This window comes from Rhinatrema bivittatum, chromosome 5 (genome assembly GCF_901001135.1).
Source record: "Rhinatrema bivittatum chromosome 5, aRhiBiv1.1, whole genome shotgun sequence".
NCBI lineage: Eukaryota > Metazoa > Chordata > Amphibia > Gymnophiona > Rhinatrematidae > Rhinatrema > Rhinatrema bivittatum.
The window spans coordinates 176,490,866-176,518,329 of record NC_042619.1 but is presented as its reverse complement, the minus strand read 5'-3'; the positions used below and the strand labels follow the sequence as shown (position 1 = coordinate 176,518,329).

General features: G+C 42.2%; 1 protein-coding gene across 1 annotated transcript in view; it reads left to right on the top strand.

The window, feature by feature from the left end:
* MYCBP2 (MYC binding protein 2) overlaps nucleotides 1-27,464 on the top strand; it is a 1,075,853-nt gene that overhangs the window by 425,589 nt on the left and 622,800 nt on the right. The window contains 2 exon segments of the mRNA XM_029603038.1: nucleotides 13,298-13,429; nucleotides 26,244-26,422. Coding sequence (XP_029458898.1) covers nucleotides 13,298-13,429; nucleotides 26,244-26,422 — 311 coding nt within the window.

The window sequence follows — 27,464 nt, the reverse complement described above, 5'->3', positions numbered from 1 at the left end:
AGTGGACTGAAGAAAGGGGATGAAGCCTCTAAGGCTACCATATCATTTGTGGATTAGGGAGACCATTTGTTTGACTTACATTTGTAAGGGACGACAATTCCCTTTCTGTTTGTGGGCGCATTACACTAGGGCGCAGCTGCTTCCTGGGCTGAGTGTCAATTTCTGTCGCCCACAGGAGATTTGTAGGGCAGCAGTATGGATCCTTAATTCATACCTTTACTAGGTATTATTGTCTGGATGTCAGGGCGCAGGATGCGCCGTCCTTCGGGGAGAGTTGTCCTGCATGCGGGTCTTTTGGGGGACCCGTCTGGTTTTAGGGGTGCTTGGGTACATCCATTGGTCTGGACTGATCTGGGTATGTTCAAGAAAGGAAAATTGGTTCTTACCTGCTAATTTTCGTTCCTATAATACTACAGATCAGTCCAGAGGCCCCCCTCATTTCATACTGAAAGACTGATTTTTTGCCAAGTTTTGCTGCTTAGTACAGAATTTTTCTATTTAATAAAGAATTTTTCTCTTAGAGGGGCAGTTATGGGATTCACTTCCTTCTCTTGTTTTGATTCTTGACGAACAAGGTTCAGGGGTATCCAAACTTTAGTTCTCTATGTCTGTGTTAAAGGGGTTTCTAAAGTATCTTGGCTTGGGTACAGGTCAATTCTGAGGTCCTGCAGGTTGCATTCTCAGTTAAGTGGCAGTGCCTCAAAGTTTTGTTCTCTGACTTCATCTGCTGGAAGGGATGAATAACCCACTGGTCTGGACTGATCCTGTGGTATTACAGGAATGAAAATTAGTAGGTAAGAACCATTTTCCTATAATAAAGCCATACTGATGAAAGAATAAATTATTTCTAAACAGCTGAACATCCAATAATTAAACTCATAAAGCTTTAAAAAAATTCCCAAAAAACAATAAAATATTTTAGAACAGACATCAGATAACACCCAATAATTAAAACAAACATGAATTTTAAAAATCCCCCACTTTCAGTACTTTCCAGTCATCATGAGATTGTTCTGGATTAGTGAGGGTGAAGGAGCACACAAACTTCTCTCCCCTCACATGCATTCTGACATATATATACACACACACATGCACACACATCCTCTGACACCCACACTCCCTTGCGCCCACTGACTATGGCATGCACACGCTCCTTCATGCCCGTTGACACACATATACACACAGATACATGCGCCCTCTCACCCAGACATGCATGTCAGTCATGCCCACTGTCTGTTACACACATACTGCCTTTTCGCACTGACACACACGCACACATGTATGCTCCCTCGCATACTCCCACGCTCTTTTTTTTTTTTTTTTTATTACATATACAGAAGTGGCAGGGGAAAAAAGTGTGTATTAACTACACTGGTAGGCAGGGCTACCAGCCCTTCTGTGAGAAGAGGTAGGTAAAAAGACCCAATACAGCGGGAAGGGTTATTTTTTGCCATGACCCAAACATAAGGTGAGGCCGTCAGCTGAAATTAGTCAGAGGCCTTCATCTGAGGTGATGTAGCAGTGGGAAGTCTGCTGGCTGCCTCACAAGGCAAAGACAGTGACGGGGTGGTGTGAGGGAAGGTCTTGGGATCATTTCCCACTGCTGCGGTGGGGAGGAGCAGGGAGATCAGAAACACAGTGAAAAAGAAAAACCCAAAAATGTAGGCCTATAGAGCCACATTACAGTTGTGGAGACAAGAAAAACAGAGAAGCCATGGAACCGCGGCTGCAGGAAAAGAAAAAACCCCCCCAAAAAACAAATGTGGAGAGCCTCGGTGGAGGCTCCTGCTGCGGGCTGAAGGTTAATCGCAGCGACTCCAAGGGCATGGGGCCATGCGATCAACACCAGGGTCACGTGACTGCACTAACCGGCCCACTGGGGCGTGCCCGAAGCCCTGATAGGCCAATCTGCCCCAATGAGAATGGGAAAAGATGCAACTCTAAAATAAATTGAGGTTCTTTGTGACTTTTGTAAGAAATTATGTACAGAGGACCATAATAGTTGTGGAAATGAAGAGGAAATTTTTTCCAGAATCTGAACCTACATAAGAGTTACAAAAAAAGATTAAGTAATTTGAACAAAGTTATAACTTTACAGGAGATCATAATAGGAATATGTCTAGTAAAAAATAACAAGATGCTGGGACTGAATGGCTATAATGCAGAATGTTACAAAGTATTGTTGAACAAGTAGAAACTCCTTTGGGGAAATTTTATGATGTATCTTTGTTTGAACGTTCTTTTCCAGAACATACTATGAGGGTCTTTATTACTGTTTTGCCTAAACCTTGTAAAGATCCAGAACTCTTCCTACCACGTTAACCTCAAATTAACAATATTGGACCGTAGGTAAATCTGTAACTGCTGCCGTGCAAGTACCAAACAGTCTCAGATTCGTATGCTCAATTATCAGGATAGCATGTGCTAAATATTAATGTCCTTCATAATAGGCTTCGTCGTATAGTCTGTGATACAACTTTAAAACTCAGCCTTATCTTTAATCATCTGTCACTTAAGTGTTGTCTAATCACATAATTGAAAATAATATTAAAAAAATGTAAATACAGTGACGATGATTAAAAATAAGGCTGTTTTAAAGTTGATTCACAGACTATACGACGAAGCCTGTTATGAAGGTCATTAAAGATCCAGAACTTCCATTTTTTTTATAAGCCTATTTCATTGTTACATTTTTATTTAAATTCTGCTTAAATTAATTGCAGATAGGATCAGCTTCATTTTGCCTGATCTCATATTACAGTATCAGATAGGCTTTGTAAAAGGAAGAAACGCAGGTATACATATTTCCAGATTGTTAATAGCTATGAAACATTGTACATACCAATCTATTCCGTCAGTTTAAGTTTTGATATAGAAAAACTTTTTCGATTGTGTATCATTGCCCTGTCTGTTTTCTATTCTAATGAGATATGGCGTGGAAGGTGCAATTATGCATTCCCTGTACGTACCCGGATTAGTCCAGACAGTGGGTTGAGCCTCCTGTCCAGCAGATGAAGACAGAGAAAAACTGAAAGGGTATCTATATGAGGACAGAGCCTACCCTGCATACCTCCAGTATTTCTCTGTCTCCAGCATATTCAGACAGTAGAACCTGCGCTTCCTTTCTTTCCTCAGTTTTTCATTTCCCTTGGGGTTTTCTTCTCAGATTTTTTCCAAGATCAAGCAAGTATTCTCTATACTTTTGTATTTAAAAAAAAAAAAAAAAAGGATCTAAATTTTTTTTATGCTCTGTTACTAACTGAGACAGCTCTGTCTCCTTGCTCTGCTGGGAGCCTAGGGGGGCTTGCCCCTTGACTATTCAGCCTAGGCTCCTTTTCCCGGTGACCTGTTTGGGGCGATACTGGTGGGCCAGTCACTCCCCCTTTTCTGGCTGCACTGACCCTGAGACACTAATACCTCGGGTCCCCCAGCAGGGAAGATTAATTGTCCTGCATCTGCTCAAAACCTAGCAGCAATCACTCTGACCCTGAGCAGCTAATATCTTGGGTCCCTCAGCAGGGAAGATTAATTCCCCTGCAACTGTTAATTTTTTTTTTTTTAATCTGCCGAAGCAGGTTCTATTTCTCCCTGCTTTGATTACTTAGGGGTCGCGTACAGGGTTCATTCGCCTTCATATGCTTCCCCCTGCAGCCCAGCTCAGCTGATCGTCTCTGCGGCGGCTCCCTTTGATCATGCCATGATTTTTTCTGCCTGGTCTGCTCCGGATGCCTGCCGGTTGGGGAGGCTCCCCCCACGGCAGCACAGAGTCCTACGGCCCGGTGTCAGCCTTTCCCAGCGCGTGGCTAGGCCGTTCCCTGCCCGAAAAACCGCGGGAACGCCAGCCATTTTGGGGGAGGTTTTTTTCTTCAGATTCAGGGTGGGAAGAAGTAGGAGAGCCCGATTTACTGTTTCCCCACCAGCTCTAAGCCCCGTTCATTCTCTGGAGGAGTTTTCTGACCTTCCCCTTCCCCCTCCCCCCCCACCCGGGAAGTCTAAACTTCGTTTCTTAACGGAATTTGTGCCTTTATTACACAAATCCTCTTTAGCTAGCCTGCAGGAAATGGATGATCCCTCCCCAGGCTCCCCCCCATCTAAAGTCCCTCAGTTATCTGCTCCACAGCTCCCTGCTGTTCCGGATGGCCAGGGTTCCGATAGTCAGGGTGGTGCCAGGAGCCCCGGACACCCCCCCCCCCCCCCCCAACCGGCTGCGCCACCTGATCCTGATCCAGAATCTGGTTTGCTCCCAGGGCTTCCCCTAGAGGGGGATGACCCGCGTGTCCTCCGTTGATCCAAAGGGCAGAGCTGGACCAGCTCATTCCCTTTATTTTGGGCAAGCTGGGCATTGGAGTTTCACCGGAGGATTCTGCTATGCCCTCTCTCGCAGCTAACGTGGATCCAGTCCTGGCGGGACTTAGGGCTCCTACATGTATGTTCCCATCCCACACTATGTACAGACAGCTGCTCCTCCATGACTGGGAGTCTCCCAAGTTGGACCTCCGCGTGGGTAAGGCAATGGACACTCTCTATCCCCTCCCTGGTCAATGCCTAGAGATGCTTAAAGTTTCCAAGGTGGACATTTTTGTGTCTGCGGTCTCCAAGCACACCACCATCCCAGTGGCGGGGGCGACAACACTGTAAGCTTTATCTCAGACGCATCTTTGAAGTCCTGGCATTAGGGGTCCAGATGACTATCTGCGGCAGTCTCATGCAGCGGGCAAGACTTAGGTGAGTTCAACAATTGCTCAGCACCCAGGACCTCCCATCTGCAGAGGCGGAGCAGGCAGAACGGCTGGAGGCAGCAGTGGCATATGGGGCGGATGCCCTATAAGATTTTCTCCAAGTGCTCACCAAGGCAATGTTTTCAACAGTATCGGCCAGGCGTTTCCTCTGGTGGTGCAGTTGGTCTGCGGATTCATCCTCTAAATAGCAGTTGGGCACTCTTCCCTTCAAGGGCAAGTTGATTTTTGGTGAGGACCTTGAACAGCTTATTAAATCCTTAGGAGAGAATAAAGTTCATAAGCTACCGGAGGACTGCCCGAAACAGTCTAAGTCTTTTTTCCTTAAGTCCTGGTCTCTTGCCCTTCCGGGAGGGTAACCCACAGCACTCGGCCACAAAGCCCTCTTCCCTATGAATTACGGCTGACCCATTCCTCCGTTCCCAATTTAGGCGGACGTCTTTCCCTGTTTCTCGAGGAATGGGTCAAAATCACGTCGGTCCAGTGGGGCCTCGAGGTGATAGACGAAGTTTACGCTTAGATTCTGCTCGGGATCTTCCAGACCTCTACATAATCTCTCCCTGCGAAAGCTGGAAGCATTCAGCAGTCTGCCAGACTCTTTTCCAGTTGCATGAGCTTGGAGCTATAATCCCGGTCCTGGTGGAGGAACAACGAGCCGGCCAGTATTCCATATACTTCGTCATGCCCAAAAGGACAGTTCCTTCCGTCCAACTTGGACCTCAAGAGAGTCAGCCGGGCCCTCAGGGTTCCCCTTTTCCACCTGGAGACCCTGAGGGAGAGGATGGCGGTGGTTCGCTCAAGCGAATATCTGGTCTCACTTGACTTAATGGAGGCTTAACTGCATATACAGATACGCCGTGACCATCAGAAGTATCTCTGGTTCAACATTGGAAAAGATTATCAACAAACAACTCACTGAATACATTGATGAACACAACATACTCTCAACATCCCAATATGGTTTTCGCAAACACCATAGTACGGAAACTCTACTCATCACCCTCTCAGAATCTATACTTAAAGCCATGGACAACGGACAATCCCACATTCTTGCACTATTAGATATCTCTGCGGCATTTGACACCGTCAACCACCTCACACTCATCAAATGCCTCATGGAAATTGGCATTGCTGGCACAGCCCTATTATGGTTCCAATCATACCTTAGTGACAGAAGCTACAGTGTAAAATTGGTTGTAACAAATCCAACCCTTTCAAACTATCTCCAGGAGTACCACAGGGTTCATCCCTCTCTTCTACACTCTTTAATATATACCTCCTCCCCCTCTGCCATCTCCTCTCTAAACTGGGTATCCAGCACTTTATATATGCTGACGATGTGCAGATCCCTATTAATGACTCCATGGCCAATGCAATGAAGATCTGGAACTCTGCGCTATCTGAGATAAATAAATTGCTCTCCGATAATTTCCTAGCACTCAATACTAACAAAACAGAGCTACTCATTCTCTCCCCTCCTAACAACCCTTCACGCTATCTCTCCCCCACACCCCCACTACCAAGTTGCCCTCCTACACTACTAGTCCGCAACCTTGGCATTATGATAGATGACCAATTTAACCTCAAAAAATTCATTTCAGCCACTATAAAAAGCGGATTCTTCAAACTCCACACATTGAAGAGAATCAAACCACTTCTTCATGCCTCCGACTTCCGCACAGTTCTGCAAGCTATGATCCTGTCCAAACTTGATTATTGCAACGCTATCCTCCTAGGCTTACCAAAAGTACCCTACAACCTCTACAGTTATTACAAAATGCTGCGGCACGCATCCTTACCAACACTCACCGTCATGACCACATTACTCCAGTCCTTCAATCATTACATTGGCTCCCTGTAACCTCCAGGATAGTATATAAAGTACTCACGCTCATACACAAAGCCATTCATAACCAGGACATGCAATGGTTCCCAGAACATCTCCTGCTTCACACTCCAACTAGACCCACAAGAACGCATCACCGAGCCAAACTCCAAATACCCTCTCCTAAGTGCATGAAGCATACCACCTTTAGAGAGCGATCTTTCATCATTTCAGGAACCTCCCACTGGAATAAAATGCCTTCCCAACTACGCCAGGAACCTTGCCACAAAAAAATTCAAGCACAATCTTAAAACATGGCTGTTCAAACTAGCGTACCCTGACTTTTTATTATTTTTATTATTATTATTTTTATTATCATCTCCTGCCCTTGTTAACCCCCTACCTGTTAATGTTATTATTGTAAAGCTTGTTGCTAAGTTATGTTACATTGTGAACCGAGGTGATGTTTTGCAAACGTGCCTCGGTATATAAGAAACCCTTAAATAAATAAATAAATAAATTCTGGGGCACCACTTCCAGTTTCGGGCTCTTCCGTTCGACTCGTCACTGCGCCACGCACTTTTACCAAGATTGTGATGGTGGCAGTCGCTCTCTGCCGGGACGGAGCCCTGGTTCATCCCTCCTCCCTGCAGGTCGGCGGTCGACAGGGCCTTGGCTTCCCTCGCCTCCCTCAGGGGGATAGTCAACATTTCCAAGAGCAATCTCCAGCCCTCCCAGGTTCTGGAATTCCTTGCAGCAAGGTGTTCCTGACGGATGCTCAGGTGCTCAAACTTATGGATCAAGTGCGTAATTCTCTCGCTACCCACGGCCTGGGATTACCTTCAGGTCCTGGGGTCCATGGCTTCCACTATCTTTCTGGTTCCTTGAGCTTTGCGCATATGCGTCCATTACAGCGGGCTTTGCTGTCCCGCTGGAAGCCGGCGTCGGAATAGTTTCGGATGCTCCTTCCGCTCTCCTACTCCACCATCGCCGACAAGCAATAGTGGTCTTCGCTTGCGCACCTCATGAAGGGCATGCCTCTATAGAGGCCTCAGTGGATCATGGTCATGACGGACACCAGCCTCTCTGGCTGGGGAGCAGTGGGTCAGACTCAATCTACGCACGGATACTGGTCCCCATTCCAATCCCGCTGGCACATCAATCGCCTAAAGGCCCGAGCGGTCCGATTGATCCTCAAGGTCTTTCTTCCTCTGATCCATCGCGAGGCAGTGCGGGGTCTCCCAGATAATGACTCCATGGGGGCCTACTTCAATCGCCAGGGGGACACCAGATGTTGCCTGTTGGCTCTGAATGTTCAAGCCGACTTCCTCAGTCATCAGCATCTAGACCTCGGAGAGTGGGAGCTTTCCAATAGAGCGATGGAGTTGATCGTCCACAGGGGGGGGTCCCCCATCCCCCACTTGGACCTGATGACTACTCTGAATAATACAAAAGCTCGCTGATTCTTCAGCCGCAGAAGGGTGCACTGTTCGGAAGGAGTGGCCTGGTTCTTCCTTGCCCTCACGACATTTTCCAGTACGTGTTTGCCCCTTGGCCTCTGGTGGTAGAAGTACTCAGAAGAATAAAACTTTGGGGACCCCATATGCTCGTGGCACCCAAGTGGCCCTGCAGGCCGTGGTATGCGGATATAGTAAACCTCGCGACAGTCGGTCCTTCTTCTCCTCGGCCATCTTTCACACCCATTACGACCGGGTCCAGTATTTTTCGATCGGGTGGATTGCTTCTGTCTAGCTGCATGGCTTTGAACGGCGGCGACTAAGCTGGAAGGGATATAAAGAAGAACTTATATCCACTCTGCTGCGGGTCCATAAGCCCTCTACCTCTCTCGCTTACGTCCGGTTTGGAGAGTTTTTGAGATTGTCTGGGCTGAGTCCGGAGGGCTGGCACGCAAGGCTTCCGGTATCTCAGGTCCTTTCATTTTTCCAGACTGGTTTTTCTCAGGGTTTTTCTTTCAACGCTTAAGAACATAAGAAATTGCCATGCTGGGACAGACCAAGGGTCCATCAAGCCCAGCATCCTGTTTCCAACAGAGGCCAAAAACCAGGCCACAAGAACCTGGCAATTACCCAAACACTAAGAAGAACCCATGCTACTGATGCAATTAATAGCAGTGGCTATTCCCTAAGTATAATTGATTAATAGCCATTAATGGACTTCTCCTTCAAGAACTTATCCAAACCTTTTTTGAACCCAGCTACACTAACTGCACTAACTACCTTCTCTGGCAACAAATTCCAGAGCTTTATTGTGCGTTGAGTGAAAAATAATTTTCTCCAATTAGTCTTAAATGGGTTACTTGCTAACTTCATGGAATGCCCCCTAGTCCTTCTATTATTCGAAAGTGTAAATAACCGAGTCACATCTACTCGTTCAAGACCTCTCAAGATCTTAAAGACCTCTATCATATCCCCCCTCAGCCGTCTCTTCTCCAAGCTGAACAGCCCTAACCTCTTCAGCCTTTCCTCATAGGGGAGCTGTTCCATCCCCTTTATCATTTTGGTTGCCCTTCTCTGTACCTTCTCCATTGCAACTATATCTTTTTTGAGATGTGGCGACCAGAATTGTACAGAGTATTCAAGGTGTGGTCTCACCATGGAGCGATACAGAGGCATTATGACATTTTCTGTTCTATTAACCATTCCCTTCCTAATAATTCCTAACATTCTATTTGCTTTTTTGATGGCTGCAGCACACTGAGCCGACTATTTTAAAGTATTATCCACTATGATGCCTAGATCTTTTTCCTGGGTGGTAGCTCCTAATATGGAACCTAACATCGTGTAACTACAGCAAGGGTTATTTTTCCCTATGTGCAACACCTTGCACTTGTCCACATTAAATTTCATCTGCCATTTGGATGCCCAATCTTCCAGTCTTGCAAGGTCCTCCTGTAATGTATCACAGTCTGCCTGTGATTTAACTACTCTGAATAATTTTGTATCATCCGCAAATTTGATAACCTCACTCGTCGTATTCCTTTCCAGATCATTTATATATATATATTGAAAAGCACCGGTCCAAGTACAGATCCCTGAGGCACTCCACTGTTTACCCTTTTCCACTGAGAAAATTGACCATTTAATCCTACTCTCTGTTTCCTGTCTTCTAACCAGTTTGTAATCCACGAAAGGACATTGCCTCCTATCCCATGACTTTTTAGTTTTCTTAGAAGCCTCTCATGAGGGACTTTGTCAAACGCCTTCTGAAAATCCAAATACACTACATCTACCGGTTCACCTTTATCCATATGTTTATTAACCCCTTCAAAAAAATGAAGCAGATTTGTTAGGCAAGACTTCCCTTGGGTAAATCCATGTTGACTGTGTCCCATTAAATCATGTCTTTCTATATGCTCTACAATTTTGATCTTGAGAATAGTTTCCACTATTTTTCCTGGCACTGAAGTCAAGCTCACTGGTCTATAATTATCCGGATCGCCCCTGGAGCCTTTTTTAAATATTGGGGTTACATTGGCCACCCTCCAGTCTTCAGGTTCCTCTCTCGGGTGTAAACACGGTGGCGGCTCATCCGGATATCGTTTGATTCCTCAAGGGGGCCAAGCGTTGCATCCACCTGTCCGGGCTCCTTGTCCCTCGTGGAGCCTTATCTTGGTGCTTCGAGTACCCTCAAGGCGCCCTTCGAACTCCTCCGGCGGGCTACGCTTAAGGATCTGACTCTTCAGACCGTGTTTTGCCTCGTCTCTATTTGTTCCGCCTGGAGGGTGTCGGAGCTCCAAGCGTGGTCTTGAAGGGATCAGTCAGTGGAGCTCCCTGCTTTCCCCTGAGGACATTGCGAACATACCTGGTGGGGATCTGCGGCGCCTTAATGTGAAAAGAGTACTACTACGGTATTTACAGGTTACAAATGAATTCAGATTCTCTGATCATTTCTTTGTCTTATGGAGTAGTCCAAAGAGAGGATCCAAGGCTTCTAAGACTGCGATTGCTCGCAGGCTAAAGGAGGCGATTGCACCGGCATCCTTCTGTCGGGGCCGGACGGTTCCGGAGGGCTTAAAGGCCCACTCTTTACATTCACAAGCTGTTTCTGGGGCAAAGCATCAGTCGGTCTCTCCACAGGGAAATTTGCAGAGCAGCTACTTGGAAGTCCCTCAATGTACAGGCGCCAGTTTTTGGTTCCTTCGGATGGCAGGTGCTTCGAGCAGTACTGTCTCTTTCCCACCATGTTTAGGGAAGCTTTGGAACATCCCACTGTCTGGACTGATCCGGGTACGTACAGGGAAAGGAAAATTGGTTCTTACCTGCTAATTTTCGTTCCTGTAGTACCACGGATCAGTCCAGACTCCCGCCCGGGTATTGTTGCTACGTCCGTTCGAAGTTTCTTCCTCTTGTTTTCTTCACAGCATTTTAGAAGATCTATCTGCTCCTATCAGAACTTTAAGGCACCGGAAGCATCTACTAGATGAATATGACTATATATGCAAGAGCAGTTCTTTTACAGAGTTTTAAATTGTTCAGTATATCAGTTACTTGTTGTTTGCTTGATCTTATGCTGGTTATCTTTCTATTTATCTGCTTTGATAACATTTATACTGAAGGGATGCAGGGTAGGTTCTGTCCTCGTATAGGATACCGTTTTAGTTTTTCTCTGTCTCCATCTGCTAGACAGGAGGCTCAACCCACTGTCTGGACTGATCCGTGGTGGTACAGGAACGAAAAATAGCAGGTAAGAACCAATTTTCCTATATATTTCTTAATTGTATAATTCCCCTCATTCAGTGCTTGTGTCTAATGGTCATATTTCTTTGGATTTTGTAATTAAGCACAAGAGAGTGATGTCCTCTGTCCCTACTTTTTTTGGACCCACTTGTTACAGAAGATTGTTGTTTTTTACATCTTTGTTTTGAAATAACTTTTTGAGTAATTGAGCGTAAGGATTGTTGCATTTGCAGATGATCCACTGGTTCTTTCTAATCTTTCTGTTGGATTTACTGAGAGAAATAATACAGAAATTTAAGTGTTTTGAAGAATTCTCGGGTGTTTAAATTAGAGAAATCTGACACTAGATATTTCACAATTTTTAAAGGATATTTGGAAAGATTTTCTTCTCAAATGGATATAGTAAAATGAGACATTTGGGACTTCATCGTATCTAATGATATTATTATGATTCAGGATTGTAATACAAGACCTAATTCTTTAATGCACTAAATGAAATCAAAGTTATTTGCGTGGAGTAATTCGTTATTGCTTTGTGGAAAAATACTGCCTTTTAAGATTGAATTGCTTAAATGCCTGCATATTTTTGAGTTATTGCAAATATGGCTAGGAAAAAAAAATATTCTAGAAATAAATTAGATAATTGGGAAGTATTTATGTGGACAGAAAAATGCTAGGGTGCCAATTAGGATTTTAATGAAAAACATTTCAGGAGGTTTGGATAAAGGTGGTTTTTGCGTATCGGAAGGCAAGACATTATGTAGAAAGTTTAAGTAAAGTTTTTCTTAATATAAAACCTATAGAAGAAATCTTGTTTCATGGATCAACAGAAGAGGGGTAATGTGCTTCCTTAAAGCCATGCACAAAATAGGAGATGGTGGTTCAATAGTTTCTTTATAGGAGAAATGGAAGCAAAATGGGGAGATTGAATTAATATTGGAGGAAATACAGGTTTACTATAATCTGATTGAAGGCACTACAGAAAATGTTAATTAAATTGCACAATATACATTTTTGAGACTTACGTATATGCCTCAAATGTGGGCATTTATAGCACATCTAATTCAGTTTGATAAATGTATCAAATTCATAGAAGATCTTATTTGCATAACATTTGGTTCTATCCTTAGATATTATCTTTGTGGCAGGAAATGCTTAAAGTGAAAATATTTTTAAGCAAGGCTTTCCTAACCAAATAAAAAGAAAACAATTTTATCATCCTGGATATTGGCTGATTTAACCTACTGTCTCGCTGTGGAAATTAAGATTACACAGATTACTGATCTTTGAATGTTTAAAGACAAAATATTCAAGTCATAAAATATGACATTTTTTTAGAATTGTGGCATGGTTACTTTACTGCTTTGTCTCCATAAACAAGAAGCTTAATCTTTAGTTTTTTAACAGGAGAAACTAGACCTTTATTGTACTTTCTTTAGCGTTTTGATGAATATGTTTAAGATAATGTATATCTGAATTGCTTGTATTGCTTGGCATTGTATGAGGACCTTCTACAATGTAGTTATGGGAGGGAAGGGAGGAAGAGGTACAACATATGAAAATGTAATTGTCCTTGTGCAAGAATATGTAGTTTGAAAATCTTAAACAAGTTTTGAAATATTAACCTATGCAGGAGGTTTATTTGGTTTTCTAGATACAAGCAGGGACTTTAAGCACATATTTTTAACATAGGATTTGAGCAATATTTACCACAGTCCACACACAACTTTCTACTGAAAATTTTTTTAAGTTCTTAATTTGGGTGAATGGATTCTTTTGTGATTTTATACCTGCAGAATAATGTGTGCCCATTTTGAATACATAGGCGCACACATAAAGGGTTTGTATTTACAAATGAAATGGATACACTTTTTAAAATCTTTGTGTTTTATATGTGTTTGCTTCTAAACTGTATTTGGAAGTAGTATGTTCAAATTTTAAAGTTAAACTATTCTGACATGGGGAAGACAGCAAAGGTTGTATGGCAGAATGGCTGTAATGTTTATAGATTTGTAAGCATTTTTCTTTCTTTGGATTAGAGTGAGCACTCAGGAGATTCAGCTCACTCTCACAGGTGGACATCCTTAGAATTAGTAAAAGGAACCTACAACACGGACGATTCACCCAGTGACATTGCTGAAATCAGGCTTGACAAAGCTGTGCCTTTGAAGGTAAATATTCAGGAGCTACTTCACTGTTTGAGGTCTGCCCTATAAATAAGCCATAATCTAAATTTCCTTAAAAGTGGTTTGGTGTAGGTGCTGTGAAAAGATTTATATTTTGTTGAAAATATCTTTAGGAATCATGATCTCTGTTCTGTGAAATTCAGAGGAGAGCAAAAATGATTTGCAGAAATCTGCAGAGGACATAACTGAGTATCCTTTGAAGGCAGCCCAAAAGCTTTTTTTTCTCCCAGCTTGAGAACAAATGCTATGGGCCTCATGACTGTGGCCGAACAGTTCAATTTTAGTTTCATCATTCCAAAGCACTTTGTTTGAAAAAGATTCAGATTAGTCAAGCTTTTGTTTTGCAAACTTTAGATGATGACTTGAGGTTGTAGAAAAGGTTTCCATCTGACAATTTACCCTTGCAGATCATTGTTGTATAAGCAACACTGTACTGTGGACAAGTACTCCAGTAACAGCAATATTTTTCACAAGGTCATTTGTAGTGATCTTTAGGTTCTGTTAAAGATTTTGGGCAGTTCTGTTAGATTTTTCTCAGTCTTCCAGATTTTACCTTGATTTCAACAGTTCCATGTAACTTCCATTTTTTAACAGTGTTTCTAAGTTAAAATTGCTGGCTGGAAGCATTGATAGCTCTTTTTGTAGCCATCCCTCTGCTTTATAAGAGTGAATTATTTTTATTTTCGGATTCTCAGACAGCTGCTTAATGGAGCCAATGTTTGTCAAATGCACACAGAATAATAGAGTATTTGTTAAATTATAAAATTGTTTTCATCTAATTGAAGAACTAATGAGTCAGCCAATGTTTTAGGCCTTATTAATAACAAAAAACAAGTAATGAATCAATCAGAAGGGTGATTGAACTTTTTGCCATGCCATATTAATTTTAGTATTTCTTAGCATTAAGACAGATTAATCCACACCAGTGGATTATGCACCTCTACCAGCAGATGGAGACGGAGCAAAGTTGATGTCACAGCATATATACCCCTGCACCAGCATCAGTCCGCCAGTATTCTCCATCTCCAGCAGATGGTGGACTTGCATCTCCCTACTGGGAGAGAAAATATATACAGAGAGAGAAAATGAAGGAGAAAAGAAGGAAATTGAATCATCCCGCTCTCCTCTGGTGATGCCTTATGGTCCCTCCCTCGTCGAGTTTTCCTGAGGTGATATCTGCGGGCCTCTCCCTCAGACGAGTGCCTTGGTCTGTTAGCTGGTTTTCCAGCATGGACTTAGCTATAGAGAGAGAAATGGCTGAGAGGCTAGTGGGTGCAGGAAGCCAGGTCCGGTGGTGAAGGCCGTTGCTCTCTCCTTCTGCAGCTGGAGACTGACTCTATACTCAGCCGGGATGGGCTGAGTTCAGGTAAGGAGTTAAAAAAAAAAAAAAAAAAAAAGTAGTGAGGGTTTCCATTTCCTTGCTGGTCTCCGAGCCTCGGCACACTTATCCGATGTCCATTCCCGCCTTGAGGGAGCTGGGTGAGTCATGTCAGTTTGGAGGGTTGAGCAACATTTTTGGCTAGATCCTGCTCTCAGACTTTGCTTAGATGCCACGTGGTAGGCCGCGGTGATGTTCGCTCACTTTTCTGCGCACAAATCTGCCATAAATCACTGTCCCATCGGCTCACGCTTGCACCCAGGTGGGTGCTCGGATGGGCGTCTAACCACTCACTGGGGAACATCTGCTGGCACCGGGGGAAGGGTGGTGAGCATGCTCCAAACGCTCCCCTCCCCCAGTAGGAGAAAGAGAAACGTGAGTGTAGCGTTGACAGCTCCACCCACTGCCTGCCCAATGCCCACCCAACACCAGCAAGCTAACACGGCGGAGACATCGAAGGCGCTTGAGGGGCGCATTCATGAATGAGCACGACAAAGGAGAGCTTGACCCATTGTGCACCCCTTTGAGTGGAGCCAAAGAGCTCTTCAACATTGCACCATTGATGAAACAACTACAACCAGAGATCAAGTTTGCTCCATTAGGCCTATTCTAGGATGGGGACCTACATGGAGACCTAAAGAGTACCACCCAAGAAAGAAGCAAAGAAGGATCACAAGCATGGTCACTCCCCTCACTATCTTCCTGCTTCATGTTTACTCTGCTCCTAGTGAATGCTCAATCTCTATTTAAAAAAAAAAAAAAAATCCCTCTAATTAATGATCTGCTAGAGGATTTAAATCCCTCTATTTTTTTTTGCATATGTGAAACATGGCTGAATGACACAGATAATGTGCTCTTAAACCAAATTTTGAATGTCAACTACGATATATTTCACTTTCCTAGACCCAAACGAAAAGGTGGAGAATTATTAATACTCAGTAAAAACGAACACAAGCTAGTACCATACAAGGTAGAAATTAATCCACCCCTATGAGGTTGCAATTCTAAAATCTCCTCAAACTTAAGGCTGGTGTTCTGTCTCCCAGGCATTACTACAAAAAGATTGCTCCCCACTGATTGAATTATTCGCTAAAGTGTTTCCATCTCCAGAATCTACATTAATAGTAGGAGACTTTAACCTCCATGTAGACAAAACACAGAGAACCTTAGGAGTAGATTTTGAAAAGCCTACAAGCGCCGGGCCTATGTCCTGGGCTTCGAAAAAGGGGGCAGGGCAGTCCGGATGGTGGGGGAGGGCCATTTGCTGGCAGGTAAACTAAAGGTCAGGGAGGGGGATTAGGATAGGGTTAGGGGAAGGGAGGGGAAGGGAGGGAGGTTAGGTTAATGGGTTGGGAAGTTCCCTCCGAGGCCGCACCAAAATCGGAGTGGTCTGGGAGGAAATCGGGAAGGCTGCGGGCATTGGTGCGTGCAAGTTGCACAATTGTACACCCCCTTGCGCGCGCCGACCCCTGATTTTATAACATGCACGAGTGCGCGAAACCTTTTAAAATCTACCCCTTAGCCTAAATGTTTTTAGAAGCAATGAAAGCCCTGGAATGGTCACAATTTGTCTCGAAAGCCATTCATCTAAAGCGGGTCACACTCTAGACCTAATATTTGCTAATACCAGTAATTTCCTAATCAGTACCTCACATATGATATTGCCCTGGACTGGTCACCAATTAATAAAAGTGGAAATAGCCTTTGTCAACCAAAGCCATAATACCTTTACATAATAAGTTTACTTTTACCTTCAGGAAAAAGATTGAGATGGAAGTATTTACCAAAGGGGGACTCTTAGGGAAGATAAAGCCATTGCAGAAAGACTAAATTAATCTTTTGCTTCTATGTTTACTAATGATGAGGATGTTGGGAGGTTCTGTTCCAGAGATGGTTTTCAAGGGTTGATGATTCAGATGAACTGAACCAAATCACTGTGAACTTGGTAGATGTAGTAGGCCAGATTGACAAGCTAAGGTGTAGCAAATCACCTGGACCGGATGATGTGCACACCAGGGTTCTGAAGGAACTAAAAAATGAAATTTCTGATTTATTAGTTAAAATTTGTAAACTATCATTAAAGTCATCCATTGTACCTGAAGACTGGAGGGTGTCCAATGTAACCCCAATATTTAAAAGGGCTCCAGGGGCATTCCAGGAAAACTATAGACCAGTGAGGCTGACTTCAGTGTGGGGAAATATAATGGAAACTATTCTAAAGATCAAAGTCACAGAACATATAGAAAGACATGGTTTAATGGAACACAGTCAGCATGGATTTACCCAAGGCAAGTCTTGCTTCACAAATCTTCATTTTTTTTTGAAGAGTTTAATAAACATGTGGATAAAGGTGAGCCAATTGATGTGGTGTATTTGGATTTTTAGAAGCTGTTTGACAAAGTCTCTCATGAGAGGCTTCTAAGGAAACTTAAAAAATCATGGGATAGGAAGTGATGTCCTTTCGTGGATTGCAAACTGGTTTAAAAGACAGGAAACAGAGAGTATGTATTAAATGGTCAATTTTCTCAGTGGAATAGGGTAAACAGTGGAGTGCTTCATGGATCTGAACTTGGACTGGTGTTTTTCAATATATTTATAAATGATCTAGAAAGGAATACGATGAGTGAGGTAATCAAATTTGCAGATGATGCAAAATTATTCAGAGTAGTTAAATCACAAGCAGATTGTGACAAAATTGCAAGAGGACCTTGTGAGACTGGAAATTGGGCATCCAAATGGCAGATGACATTTAATGTGGACAAGTGCAAGGTGATGCATATAGGGAAAAATAATCCATGCTATAGTTACACAATGTTATGTTCCATATTAGGGAGCTACCACCAGCAAAAAGATCTAGGTGTCGTGGTGGATAAAACATTGAAATAGTCAGCTCAGTGTGCTGTGGCAGTCAACTAAGCAAACAGAATGTTAGGAATTATTAGGAAGGGAATGGTGAATAAAACGGAAAATGTCATAATGCCTCTGTGTAAACAGCACTTTGAGTACTGTTTACAATTCTGGTTGGCCGCATCTCAAACAAGATATAATTTCGATGGAGAAGTACAGAAAACGGCGACCAAAATGATAAAGGGGATGGAAACAGCTCCCCTATGAGGAAAGGCTAAAGAGGATAGGGCTGTGTTCAGTTTGGAGAAGAGACGGCTGAGGGGGTATATGATAGATGTCTTTAAAATCATGAGAGGTCTATAATGGGTAAATGTGAATCAGTTATTTACTCTTTCGGATACTAGGAGGAGGACTAGAGGGGCACGCCATGAAGCACATTTAAAACTAATTGGAGAAAATTCTTTTTCCCTCAATGCACAATTAAGCTCGGGAGTTTGTTGCCAAAGGAGGATGTGGTTTGTGCAGTTAGTGTAGCTGGGTTTTTTTAAAAAAGGTTTAGATAAAATCATGGAGGAGAAGTCCATTAACTGCTATTAATCAGGTTGTCATAGAGAATAGCCACTGCTATTGCTGGCATATTGTAGCATGGGGTCTACTTAGTGTTTGGGTACTTGCCAGATATTTGTAGCCTGGATTGGCCACTTTTGGAAACAGGATGCTGGGCTTGATGGACCCTTGGTCTGACTCAGTATTGTAGTTTCTTTTGATCTTATGTTCATAAGCTCCATGAAATAAAATCCAACCAATTCCCCGCCAACATTTGATTCCTGGATATTGTCTATGAAATAGCTGAAAAACCTTAGTCTATCCAGACAAAAACTATTAATAAAGAAAGGAATAATTCCAAACAACTAGCTCTAGTACACTGATGAATTAAGAACTAAACAGTACCTTAGAAAATGCCCATCTGCTGAATCCCTAGGGAAATATAAATCCTTCCTTACAAAATACCGTACACTAACCAATGAAGCAAAAAAAAAAATTACTATGCGAAACAAATTCATGGGGTTATATTTCATTCAAAATTGCTCTTTGAGACTGTTAAACATTTAATTAAAGACCCCGGCATCTTCCATCTCGATAAACTATATCTTCACTAAGGCCTCCTGCAATGTATATGCTACCGCACTCATTGACCAAAATCAATAAATTGAGAAAACAATTCAATATCAGTTCTCCAACAAAAGCACCTGAAGACTCAAATTGCATAGACAGACTATTGAGGAGGGAAATCAGTCAAATCATTGCTGAAATTAAACCTGCTACTCACCCACATGAACCCAACACCAGCCAGTTCCTTGAAACAAGTACAGTCATCACTCGACAATCACAACCTTAATTATTCAGTCACTATCAGAAGGATTTATACCACATGGATTAAAACAAGCAGTGATAAAGATGATCCTAAAAAATAAGACTGATTAGAACTGACGAATGGGACAACTATCGCCCAATATCAAACTTGCCATTTCTAGCAAAAGTTCTTGAGGTAGCAGTGTTTCCCAACTTAGAAATCACCTGAAAGATTAAAATATTCTCTCCCCAAATCAATTCGCATTTAGGAAACATTCCTCAACTGAGACATTACTGCCATCATTAATAGATTCGGTTTTAAGAGGGCTTGATGTAGATGAATCTTATTGCCTTGTGCTAATTGACTTAATGGCCGCCTTTGAAAGATGAGAACATAGGAATTGAAGGCTTGGCTCTCAGATGGTTCTTTTCATTTCTGTCTAACAGAACATTCCAAGTCAAATTGGGCAACCATAATATCTGACACATTTCAGTGTGATACAGGTATCCTTTAAGGCTTGGCCTTCTCAGCAACACTATTCAATATTTACATCTCCCACTAGTTTAAATTACTGACGAATTAGGAATAACTTTCTTCTTGTATGCTGACACATATAGTTTTTACATCCACTCTCCAGATCATTTGAGAAAACAGCTTCAATACTCTACATATATGAAAGTAGTGTCACAAGAACTATCACAACTTAAGCTGACATTAAACCCTAAAAAGACTGAAATATTTGGTTGAGTAGAAACTCATTGACAGTTAAACCACCTGCCCTAAACCTGGGTAATTTTGAAATTAATCCTGGCAAATCAGTACGGGATTTAGGTGTACAGCTAGATAAACCTCACAATGAAAATGCACATCAGTAAATTGACAGTTATGCCAAGCATCGTTTGAAAACCATTATTAACTTTTGTGGACTTCCTTATTGTATTGCAAACTCGAAATCTTCTCAAACCTTTACTACTGTTAATTCCTTACTTCTAGGTCTTCCAGTAAGTCACTTAAAACCCACTATAATATTACAAAATGCTACAGCAAGGCTATTGTTGGGATCTAGTAAATATGATCTCATTACACCCTCGCTGATGTCACTACACTAGCTACCAGTACAATCCAGAATCTACTATAAAGTATTAACGATAATATTCAACATCAATTAACTACAATATTTATTAGGAGTAACACTACACCTTGCAATCCTCAATGAACACTAAGATCCCAAAATAAAGGATTATTGTCTGTTCCTATAATGCAGTACACACATCTGACGCAAATAAGAGAACGAGTGTTTTTCCATAGTGGGTCAAAGCTCTGGAATTCTCTGCCTGAGAGGTTTACACATTTTACCAGATAGAAAGAGATTTAAATGTTAATTAAAAACCTGGCTATTCAAAATGCATATAATTTAACTTAAAATAATCAGAATATACAGAAACACAACAAAAGAAGGACAAAAAAATCGAATCTGAAGAATAATCCATTGAGAATGCAAGATTCTCAAAACAACCCACTGACTAAAACATGAAAACTATTAATTTCGTTTTTATTATCATGCTCTCAGCCTTATGTACTAAATCAATTTTAATATGTACTTGAAATTTTACTTCATGGATATTAATGCCTGCCTATAAATAACACCTCTGTAACAATCTGTTGGTTAGTATGTTAAGCTATAACTATGAATGTCACTTTCAGGCCAATACAGTAAAGTTCGCGGGAGAGCGCGCGTGCACAGGCCAGTGGCCTGTGCGCACGATACAGTAAAACAAAATATTAAATTAGGGGCCCGCGGTAAAAAGAGGCACTAGGGACACTAGCGCGTCCCTAGCGCCTCTTTTTGGACAGGAGAGGCGGGCTGCCAGCGGGTTTGACCAGCTGACGCTCAATTTGCCGGGTCGGTCTCAAAAACCGCTGACAGCCACGGGTCGGAAACCGGACGCCGGAAAAAATTGAGTGTCCAGTTTTCAACCCGCGAGCTGCGGGCTGATTTTAAATTTTTTTTTTTTTTTTTTTAATTTTTTAACCTTTTTTAACTTTTGGGACCTCTGACTTAATATCGCCATGATATTAAGCTGGAGGGTGCAAAGAAAAGCAGTTTTTACTGCTTTTCTGTGCACTTCCCCGGCACCGGCAGAAATTAACGCCTACCTTTGGGTAGGCACTAATTTCTTAAAGTAAAATGTGCGGCTTGGCTGCACATTTTACATACTGTATCGCGTGGGAATGAGTAATAGGGCTATCAACATGCATTTGCATGTTGCGGGTGCTATTAGTATCGGGGGGGGGGGGGGGGTGGTTGGATGCGCATTTTCGACGCGCTATTACCCCTTACTGAATAAGAGGGAAAGCTAGCACGTCAAACGCGTGTTCCAAATGGTGGTTAACAGGTGCGCTCCACTCTACTGTATTGGCCTGTTTGTAAACTGTTGTGATCAATACATGGAACGACGTATATAAATGTCTAAATAAATAAATACTTGAACTGTGTGTTTTGCGCCTATAACTTCTGGACTCTTACTGGATATGCTCATTTGTGTGGGTGTGCAGCTGGGCGCACAGTGGTCAGACACTTTGGGAGCATGCTGCTAGCAGGCATTAGTTTTGTGCTGTTTGCCATAATCAGGCATCTCAGCTTGGCATCTCCTCCCCCCCCTCCCTCCCCCCAACATGTATCAGCGCTACTTGGAGGTTCAGGGAGAGTTTTCTCTGGTTGGTTTTGCCAAGCCCGCCTTTCCCAGTATGATGCAGGAATGGGTCCGGAGAGAGGGACCCTGTCAGAGGGGTCACCTGGTTTTTGGGGCTCCCTTAATTGGATTGTGAGTGGGGGAATGCTCCTCAGTGGGCTCAGGACCGATGTCCCTTGGTTTTGGTATGGGCTGTGGCAGCATTTGTATGCTTTTCTACATGCAAGTTTGCTGTGAAACAGCTTGGTGGGTTGAGCAGCCATCTAGCTAGGCCCCACTCGCAGGTTTTTGCTCACTCTGATGTGGTAGGCCTAAGAGTTCAGGATCGCAGTCTGCAAATCCCTGCACACCTGGTGCCATAGGTAAGCATCTGAGAATGTCTACTCCTGCTGCGGGTCATGCTGATAGGGTCCCAGGTGGCACGGATAGTGAAAAGTGGCCCTTACTCCCTGGAGGATAGGAAAATTCCTCCAGGGTTGAAACTGTATAGCACAATGTGTTTTTCATAGAGATGGGTTGCCAGCTCGGATCGCCCAGGCACTGAAGATTCTTGGGGTGCTGAAACAAACAATCCTATTTAGATTCCTTACTTAAAGCATTATGAAGATATTCAAGAATGATTGATCTTGAATGGGACGCCTCAGATGCTATTTTTACAAGGGGATGAGCCTTGGTAGTGCTGTACTTTCTGGATTCAGCAGAGAGGAGAGGCAGTTGTGCTTTCTGAAAGTGGATGCACTGGTGTGTTGCCGTCACCAAGCGGGTGATTTCTTGTGGAGGGTGACCAGCTTGAAGGAGGTGGCAGGATAGGAGAATTGAGGCTATCCTTAAGCCACCTCGAGGTGGTGGTGGCAATTAATTGCAGATGGCCTCTTGCTGCTCCTTGGTGTATCACTCTTCCTTGCTCTCTCTCAGGAAGTCAATGAGTCTGTTTTGAATTCAGGGTAGTGGCCTACGGCCTCTCCAGCCTGGATGAGCCTGATCTCATCTGATCTTGAAAGGTAAGCAGGATTGAGCATTGGCTGTGGCTGGCGAATAGGTGCGAGATAATCCAGAGGCTACGCTTATGAAAATGGCCTGATAATTTCCTTTCCTTTAATGAGGTCAGGTTAATCCATCTTCTCGCCCTGGCTCAGATGGTGGTTGCTATTGTTCTCCTGAGTGGCTGCATTTCCAGGGGTTACTGATATGTGTCAGATCCATCCCTAGATTAATAATATTACACTCCTTGTCTGACCTCAATGTTTTCTTGTTAACGGAGTGTTTGAATGTTTGTCTTAATGGTTATGATCATGTATTCTTAGTTGTTCACAGTTGGCTTTTTGCAGAGAATACTGGCGGGTTGATGCCGGTGCAGGGATATATATATACCTTGACATTAACTTTGCTCCATCTCCATCTGCTGATAAACATGCATAACCCACTGGTGTGGATTAACCAATCCTCATTAAAGAAAATGAAATTATCAGGTAAGTAATTTCTCATTTTTAATCCCTCTCAATCAGCAAATACAAATTTGCATTAAACATTGCAAAAAAAATATTTTAACTTTGTACCATTTAGAGGTTGTCTGCTTCTGCTTATTTAGATTCATGGAAATATGCAATTTGACAAGGGGTGCCTAAACTTATGCACACAATTGTATCCCACATCTTGTTGTGGATTGGCAGACCAGATAGGCCATAAGAACATAAGATATGCTATACTGGGCCAGACCAAGGGTCCATCAAGCCCAGCATCCTGTTTCCAACAGTGGCCAATCCAAGTCACAAGTACTTGGCAAAATCCCAAACAATAAAGAAATCCCATGCTGCTAGCATGCAGTGATAAGTAGTGTCTATTCCTTAAATCTTCTTGGTTAATAACAGTTTATGGACTTCTCCAGGAGCTTGTCCCAAAATGTTTTTTTAAGCCCAGCTACACTAACTGCCACATCCTCTGGCAATGAACCCCCAGAGCTTAATTGTGTGATAAGTAAAGAATTTTCTCCAATTTGTTTTGAATGTGCTACTTATTACTGTCCCCTAGTCTTCATATTTTTGAAAGTGTAAATATCAGATTTACAATTGCCTGTTCTATTCCACTCATGAATTTTATAGACCTCAATAATATCCCCTCCTTAGTTGTCTCTTTAAGCTGAGCAGCTCTAACCTTTTTAGTCTTTCTTCATAGGGAGCCATTCCATCCCCTTTATCATTTTGGTAGCCTTTCTCTGAACATTTTCCAATGTAATTATCTTTTTTGAGATGTGGCAACCAGAACTGCACACAGTAATCCAGGTTCATCCTCACCATGGAGCATTACTGTTCTGGGTCAGGCAGACATCCGAGTTTGCCATCCAGGCAGCTAAACTTTCTTTCCAGTCTGTCCTCAAGACAAAGATTCTTTAAGTTTGAAATTATTTATTGTACAGGTAAATTCTACTTATAATTGTTGCATCTGAACGTAAGCCCCAAGGCAAAGATCTTTGGTAACTGGAGACAGTGTAGCAGGAGGGAGAAGGAGGTCTCTTGTGTTGCAGGAGTTAGTTTATGGTAGAGGTAGGGAGCTTGAGGGATATGAAGCTGATTTAGTCTTCAGACGAAGGCAGTAAGAAAGAATGTAAAAAAACTCTATCGTTTCAGGGAGTTTTACAGAGCGCTGCTGGCTCTGAAGAAAGCATGGGCAAGACCAAGCTCTCGTCGAGAGCTGCTAAAGGAAACGCCTCCACAAGCTGGGGGCAGGGGGGCAAGGTCCAATGGCAGCGAGCCTAAGAACCATGTGACACAGGGGAGCATGAAGGGCAGTCCCTTGAGCCTATAAGGCACCTAGGAAGACTCAAGTTAGATTGAGGGGCATTCAAGCTCTTCCAATAGTGAGAGAAAGTGGAGGGGGGAGGGAGCTTCTCTTAAGGGCAAAGGCTCACAGACTTTTATCATGGGTTACAAAAAGTGTTTCAGTATCAAGAATCCTCAGAAGGAAGGGACTGCACTAAACAAGTTAAACTACAGTATATACAGATACAAACATGTACCCACTGCTGGGGACAGAACAATTAGAGGCAATAGGACATTCTTTTCCTAATTAATTCTTAATGTTCTGTTTACTTTTTTGACTGTCTGAATCTAGAATTTCAAAGTATTGTCCACCATGATTCCCAAATCCTTTTTCTGGGCAGTAGCTCCTAATATGGAACCTAACAGTGTAACTACAGTGTGGGTTACTTTTCCTCATGTGCATCACTTTGCACTTATCCACATTTAAATTTCATCTGCCATTTAAATGCTCAGTCTTCGTCTATTAAGGGCCTCCTGCAATTTCTCACAATCCGCTTGTGATTTAACAACTCGGAATAATTTTGTGTCATCTGCAGATTTGATCACCTCACTTGTCATCCCTCTTTCCAGATCAAATAAATATATTAAAAAGCACCGGTCTCAATACAGATCCCTGATGCACTTTACTGTTTACCTTTCTCCACTGAGAAAACTGACCATTGAGTCTTATCAGCTTCCTATCATTTAACCAATTTGCTATCCAGAATCAGACATTGCCTCCTATCCAAATACACTATATCTACCAGCTCACCATTATCCACATGTTTGTTGGGTAATGTAGTAGATTGGTGAAGTGAGATTTCCCTTGTGTAAATCCATGCTGTCTATGTTCCATTAAACCATATCTTTTCATATTTCTGTGATTTTGTTCTTTGGAATAGTTTCCATGATTTTTCCTTGCACTGAAGTCAGACTTGTCTGTCTATAATTTCCCGGATCACCTCTGGAACCTTTTTTAAAGATCAAGATTAGATTGACCCCCTGCAATCTTCAGGTACGAGAGACAATCCCAATGATAGATTACAAATTACCAGTAACAGATCTGCAATTTCATTTTTGAGTCCTTTCAGGATTCTGGAGTGTATACCATCTGATCTGGGCAACTTGTTACTCTTTAGGTTGTCAATTTACCTTATTTACATCTTCCAGCTTCACTGTGATTTGTATCTATTCTTCTGAATTATCACCATTGAATACACTTGGCACAAAACACTGAAGCAAATAATTCATTCTCTCCTCTTCGATATGCTCTTATCTACTATAAGTGCCCCTTTAACCCCTCAATCATCTAACAGTCCAATTGACTCCCTCACAGCTTTTGCTTTGGATATATTTTAAAGTTTTTGAATTTTTGCCTCTTAAGGCCAGCTTTATTTCAAATTCATCTTATAACAGTATTGATTTCATGCAAGCATCTTGGCAGATATTGCCCATATTTACTTCTTGATATGACAACTTAGCAGAAGAGCACAGTTACTGAGACTGAGTAAAAGTGAGACCTGTGCTATCCTGATAGAATTCATTGTTCAGTGATGACCATGAAAACCAAATCAGTTTATATCAGGTGCCCTGTTGACATCTTTGTTGTTTAGGAAATTTTGCTGTTGTAAATGACAGTTAATAATTAACTGTGTGTTCATACTTTCAGTATCACAATAAGAAGATTCTGCTTCTCATCTTTTCCCTTTTGACATTTCCTCTTTGTTTAAAGGAGAATGTAAAATATGCAGTCCGTTTAAGAAATTATGGGAGTCGTACCGCAAATGGAGATGGGGGAATGACCACAGTCCAGTGTCCAGATGGTGCAACATTCACTTTCAGCACCTGCAGTCTTAGCAGCAACGGGACAAACCAAACACGTGGGCAGATTCCACAGATCCTTTATTACAGGTATGCTATGTGTCCATGCATTAACAATTGCCACCACGCATTCTGAATGTAGACACCTATTGCTTCATCAGATCATCACAGAAAGATTTAAGTATAGGGAATCCTTGAGAGATATAAACCACATTTCACATATTTGAAGAATAGAGATGACCATAGTTGTATATAATATTAGCTTTTTGTCTCCGAGAACACGTTTGCCTAATGTATGGTGTAAGAGCATTCTAAAATACATAGACCAAGCAGCTTTTTATTTTGAGTATTGCAGTGATTCTCAGAATATTTTCCTTTTTTAGGATTTTACGGAATGTGCCATTTTATATTTCATTTAATATAGAGAGCAATTTTGCCTACTAGCAATGTTGATCTACATTGTCTGTCTTCAATATAAATTTGAATAAATAATGGTGATTTTCTTTTCATTGTTGCTCATGCTGTAGCAATGGTGTAGCCAGAATTGATGTTTTGGGTGGGCACAGGGTTAACATGGGTGGGCTGAAGGCATGCAGGTCTGAGACCTACTAGTATTTTTATTGATAAATAATGCCATATACTGCACTCTACAATGACTTTCTAAGTAGTTCGCAACAGCCATTATGCATCATGCATGAAACTTTTAAAAATATTTTACCTCAATTACTTCAAGCACTTACCAGCGTTAAAAATTCTGTATTAATCTGTATTTATTTTATATTTATTGTAGTTTATAAATGCACAAGTATATCATGTAAAAAGCAAAGAAAACAATCAGATCCAATCAGTCATGTAATAAAACCAAAATTAATATATTCTTTCATGAATCCTCTTTGCAGAAAGCCAGAAATCATCATAACTACAATAAAATAGCATTAATAATCAGATCAGGTGCAGGGCAGAGCCAGGACAATGCACATTACAACTAACATGAAAAAAAAAAATTCAAATTCTATTGTCACCTCAGCAAAAAAATATCCCTCCACAGCACAGACTCTCAGGATTCAAAAACAGCAAACTTATGAAAAGCAGCAATGCAAATATTACACCAGGCCCTAGAACATTAATACAT